The sequence below is a fragment of the Coregonus clupeaformis genome, chromosome 15 (genome assembly GCF_020615455.1).
Source record: "Coregonus clupeaformis isolate EN_2021a chromosome 15, ASM2061545v1, whole genome shotgun sequence".
Taxonomy (NCBI): domain Eukaryota; kingdom Metazoa; phylum Chordata; class Actinopteri; order Salmoniformes; family Salmonidae; genus Coregonus; species Coregonus clupeaformis.
Genome location: NC_059206.1, coordinates 39,648,620 through 39,663,782, shown reverse-complemented (window position 1 = coordinate 39,663,782; position 15,163 = coordinate 39,648,620). Strand labels below are relative to the sequence as shown.

General features: G+C 45.4%; 1 protein-coding gene across 1 annotated transcript in view; it reads right to left on the bottom strand.

Moving 5' to 3' along the window:
* Positions 1-810: 810 nt before the first annotated feature.
* LOC121582456 (hamartin-like) overlaps positions 811-15,163 on the bottom strand; it is a 29,605-nt gene continuing 15,252 nt past the window's right edge. Inside the window, exons 6-22 of the mRNA XM_041898250.2 lie at positions 13,567-13,721; positions 13,339-13,412; positions 13,011-13,189; positions 12,566-12,684; positions 9,686-9,851; positions 8,045-8,160; positions 7,818-7,917; positions 7,564-7,665; positions 6,752-7,379; positions 6,047-6,090; positions 4,890-5,056; positions 4,347-4,529; positions 4,117-4,227; positions 3,792-3,914; positions 2,430-2,617; positions 2,053-2,226; positions 811-1,889 (exon numbers count right to left, since the gene is read on the bottom strand). Coding sequence (XP_041754184.1) covers positions 1,196-1,889; positions 2,053-2,226; positions 2,430-2,617; positions 3,792-3,914; positions 4,117-4,227; positions 4,347-4,529; positions 4,890-5,056; positions 6,047-6,090; positions 6,752-7,379; positions 7,564-7,665; positions 7,818-7,917; positions 8,045-8,160; positions 9,686-9,851; positions 12,566-12,684; positions 13,011-13,189; positions 13,339-13,412; positions 13,567-13,721 — 3,323 coding nt within the window. The 3' untranslated portion in view covers positions 811-1,195. The remainder of the gene's footprint in view (positions 1,890-2,052; positions 2,227-2,429; positions 2,618-3,791; positions 3,915-4,116; positions 4,228-4,346; positions 4,530-4,889; positions 5,057-6,046; positions 6,091-6,751; positions 7,380-7,563; positions 7,666-7,817; positions 7,918-8,044; positions 8,161-9,685; positions 9,852-12,565; positions 12,685-13,010; positions 13,190-13,338; positions 13,413-13,566; positions 13,722-15,163) is intronic.

The following is a 15,163-nucleotide window of genomic DNA, read 5'->3' as shown; positions in this document are numbered from 1 at the left end:
TTATTGATTTCATGTGATTAGTGATCCATTTACGTCTGTCCCGCATTTTAAGGTCAACCCTGTTACGTGAACTGAACTCTCGTTTTAATATTCCTTAAAAAAAAAAAGCAGTTCCGCTGGTTCTACTCTGTCATTTTCTGGTGTTTTGTGGTGGAAAACTGAGTGGGTCAAGCATAACACTTCAACCCGGTTACCCATAGATAGCCAGGCTAGAAATGTTTTAACAATAAAAAGTTAAAATGTGAAGCTTGCATTCAAATTGCCACTCTGCTGCACAAAACAAGCTTCCATTTCCTCTGTCACAAGGGGATTTTTGGCTGATTTAAGATGAAATCGTCAACTCTTACTTTATTACTTTATTTAGCACTTACTATAGTCATTATTTTATTTAACATGTGCTCTTTATGACAAAATTAGGTGAAATCAAACGTTTTTTGATCAAGTTACACTTATCAAAAGACACTGAATTGGTGGAACGACCCATATACTAAAGGACATTTCTGTCAGGAATGCAGGCCTAATGAAATTAGCATGAAAAAGCAATCCTCTTGCTACAGTATAGTTTATTTACAATGCAACAGTCAAACTCCCTGGTTCCTCCCCAGGAATAGCAGAGGAGTTTGAATTACGGACAACAATCCCATACTTGGCACAGCTACCCTCCAAGCCTTGAGGATCACCCCACCCCCTTCCTCACACAACAGCAGTACAGGTGCTCAAGATGGCCATTAGTCAACCAAAACCAGGCTTTCAGAAACATCCTTTTCTGACACACCCTACAAGACTCTTACACCTTAGTGTCTTATATTGGTCTAATTTGTGTCTTTTTTTATATAGAGTATTTTTATAACTTCAAATAACGGATTTGGAAATAGGGTGTCTATTTATATGAAATTGTTCGAAAAACTCCCAAATGTCTAAGTATAACTGAAAGCAGATAAAGATAATGTGGTCTCTGCTGGTATATTGCAACATTACCTCCTTATTTAAACCTTCCTTCCAATCTTTACATTTGATAGGGGAGTAAATCAAATCAGTGGTTCAAATCCTGTTGTCCACTTGAGGGAATGGGATAAATAACACAATTTAAAAAGAGCTTTATCTTTTACTGTTTGTAGCTCTTGCTCCGGCCGACCACTCAGTCCTACTCTCCTACTCTCCATCCTCTCTCCTCTCCGGTCTCAGTTATTGTCTTTTAACTGTGCTTGTGATGCGTTTCGTTGTAGTCCATGATCCTTAGTTGCGGTTGCTGTCTGGGTCGTGCTGAACTGGCCGCCGCCCCTCCCCTTGCTCCTCCCATCTTCCGTCTGGTAGTCTCCTGCTTGGTAGCTCTCTGCTTGGTTTCAGGCGGGTGCTCCTTGGCGGGCACAGTGAGAGGGGCACCCAGTATAGACGCAAGGGCAGGGGAAAGGGTAGGGACAAGGGTAAGGTTAAGGACAGGGTTAGAGACAGGACATGTCAGAGCATTCCCCAGTGGGGGAAATGAGGGCTCCACACACAGCTCAGTCTTCAGGCACTGTGAAAGGCCGGCCAGGCGGGGGGGCGGCGGCTCCTCGTCACACTGGCTCTCGCTCTTGTTCCGGAACAGCTCCCGCGCCCGCATGCCCAGGAAGCTCTTGGCGCTGGGGTAGGAGCCAACAGTGAGGGGGGTGGCGTCGGGGGGCAGTGGGGGGGCATGGGGACAGGAGAGGGAAGGCTCCACAAGGAGAGGCTTGGGGACTTCCTGGGTGCCGTTGACCGAGTTGACAGGGGGCGACTTGGGGGGGTTGTTCGCCTTTGGTTGCCCTGGAGATAAAGTGATGCCGTTGCGTCGTGGGGACTGAGGTGGTCTGCCGTCATCTGAGCACTCATTGGTCCCTGATGTGACTGGTCCATCTGGCTCCATGATACTGCCATTACCATAGAGACAGGGGAGGAAAACATGGAAGGGGATTACTTTCAAATATACATTTGGCTTCTAATGGCACATACACACACACACACACACCTTTCCGCATGTGCATTCCATAAAGTTAAGCAAATGGAACTTTAACAGTTTGACTGCCATCTCACCTAGAGTCTATAGGAGGGCCAGGATCGGTACTGCTGCCCCCTGCTGAGGCTGTGGTAGAGCAGACATGACCCTCCATCTCCAGTCTACTGTAGAGCTGCAGCAGCTCCGTCTGCAGGAGCTGGGTCACTCTCCTCTGGGCCTGGTACCTGCTGTCTGACGCCTGCAGCTCGCCCCTGCACAGAGACAGATGGACATGTTCATATCGCACACTTACAGAGACAAAAACAGAGCTAGCTGATGTGCTAACACATACAGTTGTGCATAAAAACCCACAAACCAACTGCGTTGATCCAAAACAACAATACAATGAACCTCCAAGGGAGCTTCTAAATAAGCCTCGAGGCCTTTTACACCTCTAAAACTGGAGTGCTCATACTTAGCCCGGCCCTTGACGTCCTCCAGGAACTTCTTCTGCTCCACGATGAGGTGTTCCTTCTTGGTGAGCTGTGTCTCCAGCTCGCCCACCCTCTGCTGCGCTGCCTCCAGCTTCTGGCCCTGCTGCAGCAGGCTCTGCCTCAGCCTCTCCACCTCCTTCCCCCAGGATGCCTGCACCATCTGGGCCTCCTACAGGGAGAAAGAGAGGGTGGTGGCGTGGGGACTGTTAAACTAGTCTGGCCAGGATTTGGCCAGTGGCCTCCATGAGAGGTATCGTCTGGTATGTATAGAGTACCACAGTATGAATCATAATACCCATTAAACCTAGCGGTCAAAACAGGGAAATGGTTCCAATCGTTGTTGGGGCGGCAGGTAGCTTAGTGGTTAAGAGCGTTGTGCCAGTAACCGAAAGGTCGCTGGTTCTAATCCCTGAGCCGACTAGGTGAAAAATCTGTCGATGTGCCCTTGAGCAAGGCACTTAACCCTAATTGCTCCTGTAAGTCGCTCTGGATAAGAGCGTCTGCTAAATGACTAAAAAGAAATTCCACCATAAACATTTTCCCATAGGGGATTTTAGAAACACTTAAATTCCGGGCTGTGTTTCATGTAGGCTTAACCTGGTGTGACGTTTTGATAACCGTGCAAATTGCTCTCGGACAAGGTGACTTTTGTCAATATATTTGTCTGCATTTACCCTCCCAAAATTAAATGCTAATTATCTGCTAATGTGGCTATCACACAGAACTACAAATGCCATGATGATCTGGACGAGACTGCCAAATCGGTAAGAATCTCTCGATTAACTATCTAATGTTACCTAAACGTAGTAATGAATAAATTGGCAACATTTCTATAAAATTGACAATTCTGTGAACTCTCTTGGGCAAGTTTTAAAATGACACAATACCTGTTAGCAAAGGTGTCAGCTAGAGATGACGAGCAGGAGCTTGCAGGGATTTGTAGTCTTGCATGATGTCTACCTTGCTGCTAATTAGCATTTTCGAACCTGAGAGTAAATAGAGCCGAATATATATAAAAGTCACCTTGTCCGAGAGAGATTTACACGGTTATCAAAAATCCCCTATGGGAAAAATGAATGGTGGAAAAACGATTGGAACTATTTCCCTGTTTGACTGCTAGGTTTTATGGGTATTATGACACATCAATTGTGGGGATCTATAGGTTGTTGTTCCTCTCCAAATACATACGCCCCTGACAACTTTTACCACAATGCAATGGAACACAATATGGAAGACAGGTCTTTTAATTGATTCAGCTTTTACCCATGCAGTAGTACTGATTCTGTTCCTCTTTTCCCCCTCAGTTCCTCCTATTTTGTTCTCAATGGCCCTTGGTCCCTTACCATGGCGTTGTCTGAGCCTGTGTGCTTCTGCCGCTGTACAGCCAGCTTGTGGGCCTCCCCCAGGAGCAGCAGCTGCTTGTTCAGGAAGCTCATCTGCTGCTGGGTGCGCTCACTGGTGCTCAGCTGAAGGACACACGGGACAACCAATCAGAATGGAGACAAACCCCACAAAGCCCTCTGTTTGGTTTATTTATGGATACACTATGTTCTTAGTCCTTTTATCTTTCCACATACAGCGTCTGATTTACTACAAGTGGCAAGCAGAGCATCCATGTTGATTGATTTTACAGCAGGAGAGCAAGTAGATCTAGATGAGCTGCCTCACCTTGGTGGTCATCTGGTTGAGTAGGTGCCCCGTGTGGCACACCTTGTTGTTGGACCTCTGCAGATCTGCCTCCAGCTCATTCATCTTCTTCTGATACTCATTCAACTGACTCTGGAGAGGAACATCAGAGAGGGTACAATACAGAGTATGGAAGATTTGATATACATTATTCTCTGTGTGTGTGTGAGCGCATATGTGCGCAATCTGTGTAAATGTGGTCATGTGTCTACCTGCAGTTCCTGGTTCTTGGTGTAGTAGTCGTCCCGGCCCTGTTGTAGCTGGCGGACCTGGCTGTGTAGTCTTGTGACCACAGTCTCTCTGTCGTCCCACAGCTGTCTGCACCGCTGCTGCTCCACCTGCAGACTCTCCTTCAGAGACACGATGTCCACACTCTGCAGGTTCAACTGGTCCTTCTGCAGGCGGACACAGGGAGAGAGGATGACAGACCGCTCACTGTTTCTGAAGAAATCTACAATGGCATATGATTTAATGAAACATATCATTTGTGAAACTTGTTTTTCACCATATGCAACAAAGGAAAACCTACTCTACTGAGCCACTACACGCAACAAAGTCGGTGAGTGAAATGGATCAAGAGCAGGCTCCTGTTTTGTGATACTTATCAACAAAACATCTACTTCTTCGTGATACTTTGAAAGATAACCGTCTTAAGACAGTCACGATTCCAACACCACTACCTCCCAAACAATTCGCACTAGTTCTGAGAAGCTACTGGACAAATCCGGGAGGGGAGGAGCTGGTGCATTTATTACCATGGCGTTGTTCTGCTCCTCCAGCGCGGTGGCATTGATGATGCGTCGCAGTAGGCGTCGGTTGCGGACGGCGTGCTGCTCTCTCTTGTAGCGTTCGTACAGCAGCTGGCTGTGCAGCAGGAGCAGCTGGCTACGCAACGCGTGCAGCTCGTCCACCGGAGCCGAGCCTGGGGAGGGAGGACAGGCACACAGCAGGTTAACAACAACCAGGAAAATGATGCGTCGTAGAATTATAATTATCAGGATAAGACTGAATTAATTTGGTTCCTCTCATGCGATGACAACAAGGAACTTCCAGCACATTGTTTGTGGGAATTAACTGTTAACTCCACACTGTAGAAGTTGTGGTTTATTTCACTGGGTAGATGTGAAGTTTTATGATGGATTGATTTTATTTCTGCCCCTCTCCTAATGCTATTCTGTGCTCAAACAATTGTACTGTTCATTACATAGATATAGCTTTGTTTCTATGGTTCATTAGCTCTAATTTCATCAGGCCCACATACACAGTACATAACACCTACTTTAAGTACCGTAATATCTTGAACATTGATTATTCATAATCCTTTAGTTATGCATGAAGGTGGTATGACTAGTTCACTGCATGTAGTCACACTAACACAGAAAAAAGGGAACTGAGTAGGTGTAGATAAAATAAAACTGGCAGGTAAAATCTATGAGAACTTTACACCGAGGCCTCTCAGAGTCATGAGGGAGCTTACATAAGTTAACCACAAGCTCTTTGTGGAGTTGGTTTCACACACAATCAAAAATACATGACTTATATAAGCTTATTCAATTCCAATGCTCTAACTTGGCAGGCTGAGAGGGAGGTTTGGCCCAGACAAAAGGCTGTTATACAGTGATCAGCAGCTGGAGATGGTTAAGACAGAGCCCCTTGTTCGCACCCAGGGAGGATCTCACATAGCAGCTAGGATCAGCTCAACTGATCTGTACCTTTTATTACTATTCTACCTCCAAAAGGCACTTATGAGTGGGAGAACATTGTCAAATAGCCTCCGTTTCTGCCTGATGTAGGAAAACTACATTGTAGTCATTGTAGGGTAAACACATCATGAGGCCTACATGTCCTGAAAGCTGTGTTGCACTAGCTGAAAGTACAGTGTTGCTGCTGTGCTCTGGTGGTGGTTGTATACCTCCAAAATGTGTCCAGTCAGCTGACTTGCTTGGCAAAGGTAATCTGTAAGAGAGAGAGAGAGTCATGACTGTTTAAAAACAGTGTCAGTTCAACAGAGTCAGCATTGGGACAGTACATCAGACTCCGTCACCCCCATAGAAAGATCTGAACGGTAGATCCCAGTCTTCTCGACCCATCTGGGCTTGGAGACACACCTTTCTGTGTACGGGGCCTCTGTCCCTGTCAATTACATTCCTCAAGCAGGGCATGGCCTGCTATTCAGCTTTGGGGAAGATACTAAAGAGGTGGGGGTGGTGGGGGATGAAATGAGCAGAGCCAGATTGTTCTGTGCAGAGCTCCAACTCTGCTGACACGGTCTCTTCTGCTGTTGTATTATTGGCGTAGGAGCGAGGACAGTGTGTGTGTGTGTGTGTGTGTGTGTTTGGGGGGTGTCAGACAATGCCTGTAGTTGTTCTCACTGAGCTTTACCCGTGGGCCAGGCCAGTGGACTGGAAAGGACCAAGCCCAGTTATACACAGTGAGCGTCACATCACATACACTCTGGCTTTCCCTTGCTTTCAACACATACAGCACACAGACACCCATGTTCTTGGACTAGGTACTAAGACGACCCATATTCAGATGGTTTTGATGGAGACTGATAAGCATAAAGCTGGTCAGACAGCTGTGATCTGACACAAATATTAAAAGCTGGGCCCCTCACCTGTTGAGCACCTTGTCGTGGGCGTCGCTTCCCTGCTGAACGAGACGATCCAGCACCTCCAGGGGGGAAGCCGACACCATCCCCTCGCCCTCCTCCTCCCTGTCCTCCAGCCCCTCCTGCCGCTGGCACAGCCTCTCCAGGGCAGCCCTGCCCAGGGCCTCCGACGTCCTCCTACCCACGAAGAGGGATGCGGCCCGGGGCAGAGCCAGGTCAAACAGGGCCTCGTAGGGCAGGGAGGGGTTCTTCATGGAGGGGCTGGGGGAGAACAGGCCACCGAACTTGGCCACCTCGTCCTCTGGGGCAGAGGGACTCTGGTGGAGGGGGTGTTCGATGGGGCTGAAGGGACACATGGGTTGGAAAGACCAGGACTGCTCCAGGGCCAAGCCCCTACTATTGTCCCCACCACCATTAGCCCCCTGGGCATTCTCCAGTGCCTTGTCTAGGGTGGACACAGCATGGTGGGAGTCCCGGGGCAGCGTGGGGCCGCCCATTGGGGGGTTGGGCAGGGGCTTCTCCTGGGTACCTGTCAGGGTCTCGGTGGTGCGGTAGAACGGGGAGTCAAAGCCCCTCAGGGCGGCCAAGTCCCGCTTGTCCTCCGTGATCTCCAGGAGCTCCTCTGTGATAGCAGCTGGTGAGTTTTTGGGGAGGTAAAACAGGGGACATGAGGAGGCTTGTAGTGGAACAGGCTTTTGAGTCATTGGTGCATTAAGACTATTGCTATGAAATGTATATGGTTCACTCTCATTCAAATGAAAATGTTATGTCAGCCTCATTTAGACCAGCACACTCCTATTCACAGTCAGTGTCCTCACCCTCTTCCCTCTCTGTCCTCAGCTGAAGCTCCAGCTCCTGCTCCTTCATAAAGACTGAAAGTTCTGTCAGTGTCATGGAAACGGACTCACCACCACTTGCATCTAGTAAAACAGAAGACAGCCAATAAACATACAGTTTTACATAAAAACAATCTTCCACCAGAGAACATGGATCGACAAGGGTTAAGAACCAAGGACTTGGTAAAAAGCATACAAATGTAATATCCAACTCCACATTTTTTATGATGACTGACCTCTGTTGTTGTTGATGATGAACTCTCCACCTTTCTCAGGATCTCTGATTGGTTCTTGCCTCACCAGGCTGGGTTTGGATGCTTCTACAGGGCGGCCATGCTGAAAGTGAACAGTTTTTATTGTAATTTTTATTAAACCTTTATTTAACCAGGAAGTCCCAAGGTCTCTACTTACTACACTACAAAGGCCAGTAAAGCCCATCGTGGGCATGGATGTCATACTCTACCTTCCGGGATGGACTGGTGGTGTTGGAGGTCAGAGGGATGGTGGGGAACTCATCAGAGAGGGTGGGGGGCGGGGAGGTGGTGGCAGGAGTACTTGAGGCAGGTGTTCCTTTCCCGCCTGCTTACAGAAGACAGTAATTAGGAACAAATACCAACGGAAATGTCATGTAGGATTAATCACATGACAAAACCTGACCAATAAATGTTGGGATCAGTTGCTAAAGCATGATTGTTATATCATATGAATCAATATCGTTTATCAATTCCATATTAAAACAAATAATATATTGTAATAGGCCTTTTTGCACTACGTCAGTTTGAAACCGGTTTCATAGAGAAACTGGTTCCACGACACATATGCTACACAGGCAGTCCAATTCTGACTTTTATGCCCAATTATTGGCAAAAGAGCTTATCTGATTTGTCAAAAGACCAATAAGTAAAAAAAAGATCAAAATTGGGCTGCCTGTGTAAACGCAGCCATAGTTTTACAGTGTAAAGATCTGGTTTCAAATCTGACTTTCCGAAGCCACATCCGCAGGTAGTGCGGGACACACACTTCTACACCACAAAACCCCCAATGAGTGGTATAGTGTAAAGACAATGGCTTTCCAACACCATTCTATTTCTATGATGCAGACACACATGAAGCTATGTAAGGATACTGTAAACAGATAAATTGACAATCTGATGTTGAAGAAAGACAAATCCTTCTTCACATATTTTAAAGGTTTCTAAAAGCATGTTGGTTATATAATACAAGTCAATATTGTTTATCAAATCTATATTGAACAAAAATATAAACGCAACATGTAAAGTGTTGGTCCCATGTTTCATGAGCTGAAATAAAAGATCCCAGAAATGTTCCATATGCACAAAAAGCTTATTTCTCTAAAATGTTGTGCACAAATTTGTTTACATCCTTGTTAGTTAGCATTTCTCCTTTGCCAAGATAATCCATCCACCTGACAGGTGTGGCATATCAAGAAGCTGATTAAACAGCATGATCATTACACAGGTGCACGTTGTGCTGGGGACAAAAGGCTACTCTAAAATGTGCAGTTTTGTCACACTACACAATGCCACAGATGTCTCAAGTTTTGAGGGAGCGTGCAATTGGCATCCTGACTGCAGGAATGTCCACCAGAGCTGTTGCCAGAGAATTGAATGTCCATTTCTCTACCATAAGCTGTCTCCCAACGTCGTTTTAGAGAATTTGGCAGTACGTCCAACCGGCCTCACAACCTCAGACCACGTGTAACCATGCCAGCCCAGGACCTCCACATCTGGCTTCTTCAGCTGCGGGATTGTCTGAGACCAGCCACCCGGACAGCTGATGAAACTGAGGAGTATTTCTGACCGTAATAAAGTCATTTTGTGGGGGAAAACTTATTTTGATTGGCTGGGCCTGGCTCCCCAGTGGGTGGGCCTATTCCCTCCCAGGCCCACCCATGGCTGTGCCCCTGCCCAGTCAAAAATCCATAGATTAGGGCCTAATTCATTTTTCAATTGACTGGTTTCCTTATATGTACTGTAACTCAGTAAAATCGTTTAAATTATTGCATGTTGCGCTTATATTTTTGTTCAGTATAGATCAAATCACACAAACACATATGTTGTATAGATGAATTATCAATTTTCACCTGATGTGCTGTGGACGCGGTGGCCTGAGAGGTAAGAGGCACTATGGGAGAGCTCTGGGTTGGGTGACATGCCCCTGGAGGAAGGGGGTGTGGCCATACCACACAAGGAGGTAGGGCTCCACAGTTCTTTTCCCCCACAGCTGGAGTTGAGTTCACAGCTATAGTTCTGAAGGAAGACATTCACAATGTTACCAGTTAAAAAGGTCCAATGCAGCCATTTTTATCCCAATATCAAATCATTTCTGGGTAACAATTACAGTGCCTTCGGAAAGTATTCAGACCCCTTGACATTTTGCCACATTGTTACGTTACAGCCTTATTCTAAAATGGATTTTTATTTTTAAACAATGCTCAGCAATACCCAATAATGACAAAGCAAAAACAGGTTTTCAGAAATGATTGCAAAAAAATAAAAATAATGAGAAGAAATGCCTTATTTACATAAGTATTCAGACCCTTTCCTATGAGACTCGAAATTAAGCTCAGGTGCATCCTGTTTCCATTGATCATCCTTGAGATGTTTCTACAACTTGATTGGAGTCCACCTGTGGTAAATTCAATTGATTGGACATTATTTGGAAAGGCACACACCTGTCTATATTAGGTCCCACAGTTGACAGTGCATGTCAGAGCAAAAACCAAGCCATGAGGTCGAAGGAGTTGTCCGTAGAGCTCTGAGACAGGATTGTGTCGAGGCACAGATCTGGGGAAGGGTACCAAAAAATTTCTGCAGCATTGAAAGTCCCCAAGAACACAGTGGCCTCCATCATTCTTAAATGGAAGAAGTTTGGAACCACCAAGACTCTTCCTAGAGCTGGTTGCCCAGCCAAACTGAGCAATAGGGGAAGAAGGGCCTTTGTCAGGGAGGTGACCAAGAACCCGATGGTCACTCTGACAGAGCTCCAGAGTTCCTCTATGAAGATGGGAGGACCTTCCAGAAGGACAACCATCTCTGCAGCACTCCACCAATCAGGCCTTTATGGTAGAGTGGCCAGATGGAAGCCACTCCTCAGTAAAAGGCACATAACAGCCCTTTGGAGTTTGCCAAAAGGCACCTAAAGACACTCAGCCCATGAGAAACAAGATTCTCTGGTCTAATGAAACCAACATTGAACTCTTTGGCCTGAATGCCAAGCATCACTTCTGGAGGAAACCTGGCACCATCCCTACGGTGAAGCATGGTGGTAGCAGCATCATGCTGTGGGGATGTTTTTCAGCGGCAGGGACTGGGAGACTGATCAGGATCGAGGCAAAGATGAACGGAGCAAGGGACTGGGAGACTGATCAGGATCGAGGCAAAGATGAACGGAGCAAAGAACAGCGAGATCCTTGATGAAAACCTGCTCCAGAGCGCTTAGGACCTCAGACTGCAGAGAAGGTTCACCTTCCAACAGGACAACGACCCTAAGCACACAGCCAAGACAACGCAGGAGTGGCTTTGGGACAACTCTCTTGAACCCGATCGAACATCTCTGGAGAAACCTGAAAATAGCTGTGCAGCAACGCTCCCCATCCAACCTGACAGAGCTTGAGAGGATCTGCAGAAAATAATGGGAGAAACCACCAAATACAGGTGTGCCAAGCTTGTAGTGTCATACCTAAGAAGACTCGATGCTGTAATCGCTGCCAAAGGTGCTTCAACAAAGTACTGAGTAAAGGGTCTGAATACTTATGTACATGTAATTTCAGTTCTCTCTTTTTAATAAAATTAGCAACAATTTCTAAAAACCTGTTTTTTATTTGTCATTATTGGGTAATTGTGTGTAGATTGATGAGGGGAGAAAACAATTTAATCAATTTTAGAATAAAGCTGTACCGTAACAAAATGTGAAAAAAAAGGGGTCTGAATACTTTCCGAAGGCACTGTAAGTACCTTACTGTGATTGTTTTCAATTAAAATTGTCAAAAATAAGCAAAAATGGCTTCTTAGCAAAGAGCATTTTCTCAAGCAAGATTGTCAGAGTGGTCTGAGTGGGGAGGGGTAAACTGAAAACTAGTTGTTATTGGCAGAGCGGTTTGAAACTATTTTATTGGTTTATTAACTAACTTACCGCCTGGTGATGTCTTTTCAACAGTTTATACACTAAAAGGGCATTATCATCATTTTTACAATTTCGCAGTATTATTCCAACCATAGTGTGGAAATATATGAAACACAGGAAAATCGTGTTTTTGACTGCACAGGGCCTTAAGTATTAATTCCACACATAATTATACTAAAATGGTTGATAATGATTTGGTATACTATAAATTGTATCTGAAAATTAGGCTACAGTGTTTCTTTTCAGGATTTAAGTTTCCTACAGACAAATCCTCAGCCAGACAGACAGACCCAGAGGGCTGAACAACACCAGGACCCCCTGCGTAGGCCGCTCACAAATAGAGAGGGACAGACAGCATCGCCAGGGCAACCAGCCCATGTGACAGACCATAGTGGGATGGCAGGACGGGGGCGTGAGGGCATGTTTTCTACTTTCTAAAGCCTGACACCACCGCCCGCCAGTCTTGCCCACTCTGATGACTCAAAGCCTCTCCTCCCTCAGCTCTCCCTCTCTAAAGCACTCCCTCCCTCCTCTCCAAAAACAAGGGGGCAATTCATAGGCCCGCAGGGGAGAAAGGGGGGGCCAGTGGGTTCAGGGACAAGCGATTGACTAAGAACATCTGACACAGCCAATATATCAAGTGTAAACACCCTCTGCAAAACAACAAGAAATGCATAGAGAAGAAGCAGCAGCAGATATCAGCGGCTGCCAACTCCGGCTGACACTGGCCTCCAACAAACACTTTCTATCTAGGAACTAATCTGGACACATTTACTATGGGTCAGTGCACCGAAATGTTGTGCAACAGAAATGCTGTGCGTCTGTGTTGGGGTGTTACCTGACGTCTGGAGGTCTGGGGGCTTCGATAGGAGGACTGGGTCCCTGACAGAGGGGGCAGGGACAGGGGTGGTGGCAGGGGCTGGCGGGGGGTAGAGAAGGGGGTCAAAGAGGAGCTTCCTGTGGGGAGAAGAGGAGAAGGAGGAACAGTCTGACTCACTCATATCGATGTGTTAAATAAATCTCCATTCATTCTCCACTTATCAACAACACCATTATGACCTCATCACAAACCAACCAAGGCTTCTGGCAGCCAAACAACGTTAGAAACAAATTCTTTCAGATGATTGATAGTTAGAATTCAAACGACTGAGTGAAAAAAATGTAAACAAATTTTGAACATGAACAATACTCAGTGAGAACACCAATCAAACTGTTATGTTATTCCTGTCCACCAATGGGAGGTGAGAGGTGTGTGTGTGTGTGTGGGGGGGGGGTGCTCTCACCGAAGCTGCTGTGGAAGTCTGTGAAGGGGCTAGAGGCTGAGTCTTTTGGGCAAAGCTGCATCTGGGGGTAGAGGTTTTCGGGCATGGTGGCATAGCCCTCCTCACATGATGCTTCCTTGGGGTCCAGAGACACTTTTGCACATTCTATGACGATGTCATGGATCTCAAACCTCTTCCACCTGCAGGGGAACAGAATGGTCAATCCCACTGAGAAAACGATGTAATAATAATTTCTCATTTGTTCATACAGCAGATAAGCTCTTGACTTGGTTGACAGAAAATGGTGTATAAACAAGAGAGTGAAGCTTGAGATCTGTGATTGACTGACCTGGTGGGATCAAGCTCATGGTCCTTAGTTCCAGTAACTAGTTCCGGGTGTATACGGACGTGTTCTAGCATTGGCTGCAAAAAAAATGGGAAAGAACAAAAAATTAAATTATGGAACCATTTAGATACACATATTCTTATTATATTTCTATGGGTAGAATGTCTTCCTGAAGACAACTCAACAGAATAAATTGAAGATTGATCACATGAAACAGCGATGGTCTCTCACCTTCACCACTTCCTCAAAGGTGTCCACGTTCTCCTTCATGCTGTAGTGGGAGCGCAGGTAGGACACAAAGTTGCAGGGGTACATGCCGTAGAGGCGGTGGAAGAGCGAGTAGACGCTGGCGTGCAGGTGGATGAGGTACACCTCGGAGACGTGGCCTGGGGTAGGCAAGAGGAACAGAAGGAGAGAACATGTCAGGTCAGGGGCAGCAATATGAACAAAAATAGTCCATCTAAAACCACGCCTAGCTCTCTACCATTTCAAATATTCCCCTTAGGTCAATGTCCGCACCCCCGCGGAAATCTAATTAGTATAGTACAAAAATCCCTATAAAAAGCCCTCGGTTTAAGCATCCGCCAATGTAACACTTCCGCATCTGCGGGGAAAGGTGACAGAGCTAGAACAGTGTTTGTCAGACCATGAGACATCCCGAAAATCGGTCTTCTCACAAAATCGTCTGTAGCCTCCGAACGGTTTGCCCTACAAACTATTATACCCCTTTATGGAAATATGAGACTCTCACGTCCTGGGACTCGTCTGAAGTCGGTACAGTCGATCCGCCAACTTCTGTCTGTACCTTCCGAACAGTTTGGGCAGACTAATTTGACCCCTCTGAGTAAAGGTGACTCTCACAAACATGTACAGTACCAGTCAAAAGTCTGGACACAACTACTAATTTCAGGGTTTTTCTTTATTTTTACTATTTTCTACATTGTAGAATAACAGTGAAAGACATCAAAACTATGAAATAACACATATGGAATCATGTAGTAACCAGAAAAGTGTTAAACAAATCAGTAATGTAAAAGTTGTATTTTTTTGCGATCCTATACGTAATATGGTACACTTATCATAGTTCGGTTATACTCCAGAGAGGTTAGAACATTTATCTAGATCCTCTATGAGGCTGTGCAGGGATCCAGATTGCAGATTTAAGAGGAAATTTGAGTCGTCAGCATACAAGGATACCTTTGTTTTTAAGCCCTGTATTTCTAGCCCCAGATTTTAATAGCTAACATTTCGATGGCCATAATAAATAGATATGCCGACAGTGGAAACCTTGTTTGAATCCTCTTGTCAGTTTAATACTTTCTGAGAAGTAGCCATTATTTATTATTTTACGACTGGTGATACTATACAAAACTTTAACCCATTGTATAAGAGATTCTCCAAAATTAAAATAGTCCAGGCATTTATATATAAATTATAGTGGTACCTTATCAAAACCCTTTTCAAAATCAGCTATGAATACCAGACCTGGTTTCCTAGATTTTTCATATTGATCTATTGTTTCAAGTACCTGTCTTATATTATCTCCAATGTATCTTCCATGTAAAAAACCTGTCTGATCAGGATGAATAACATCCAACAGCACCTTTTAAATTCTATGTGCTATGCATTTTGCTAGGAATTTTGCATCACAACACTGAAGTGTAAGGGGCCTCCAGTTTCTTTGATAGACTGGATCTTTATATTTACCACCTGGGTCCTGTTTCAGTAATAGTGAAATCAAACCTTCTTGCTGAGTACCTGATAGTTTACCATTTTTATAGGAGTGGTTAAAACATGCTAATAGTGGATCTTTGAGTAGATCAAAAAA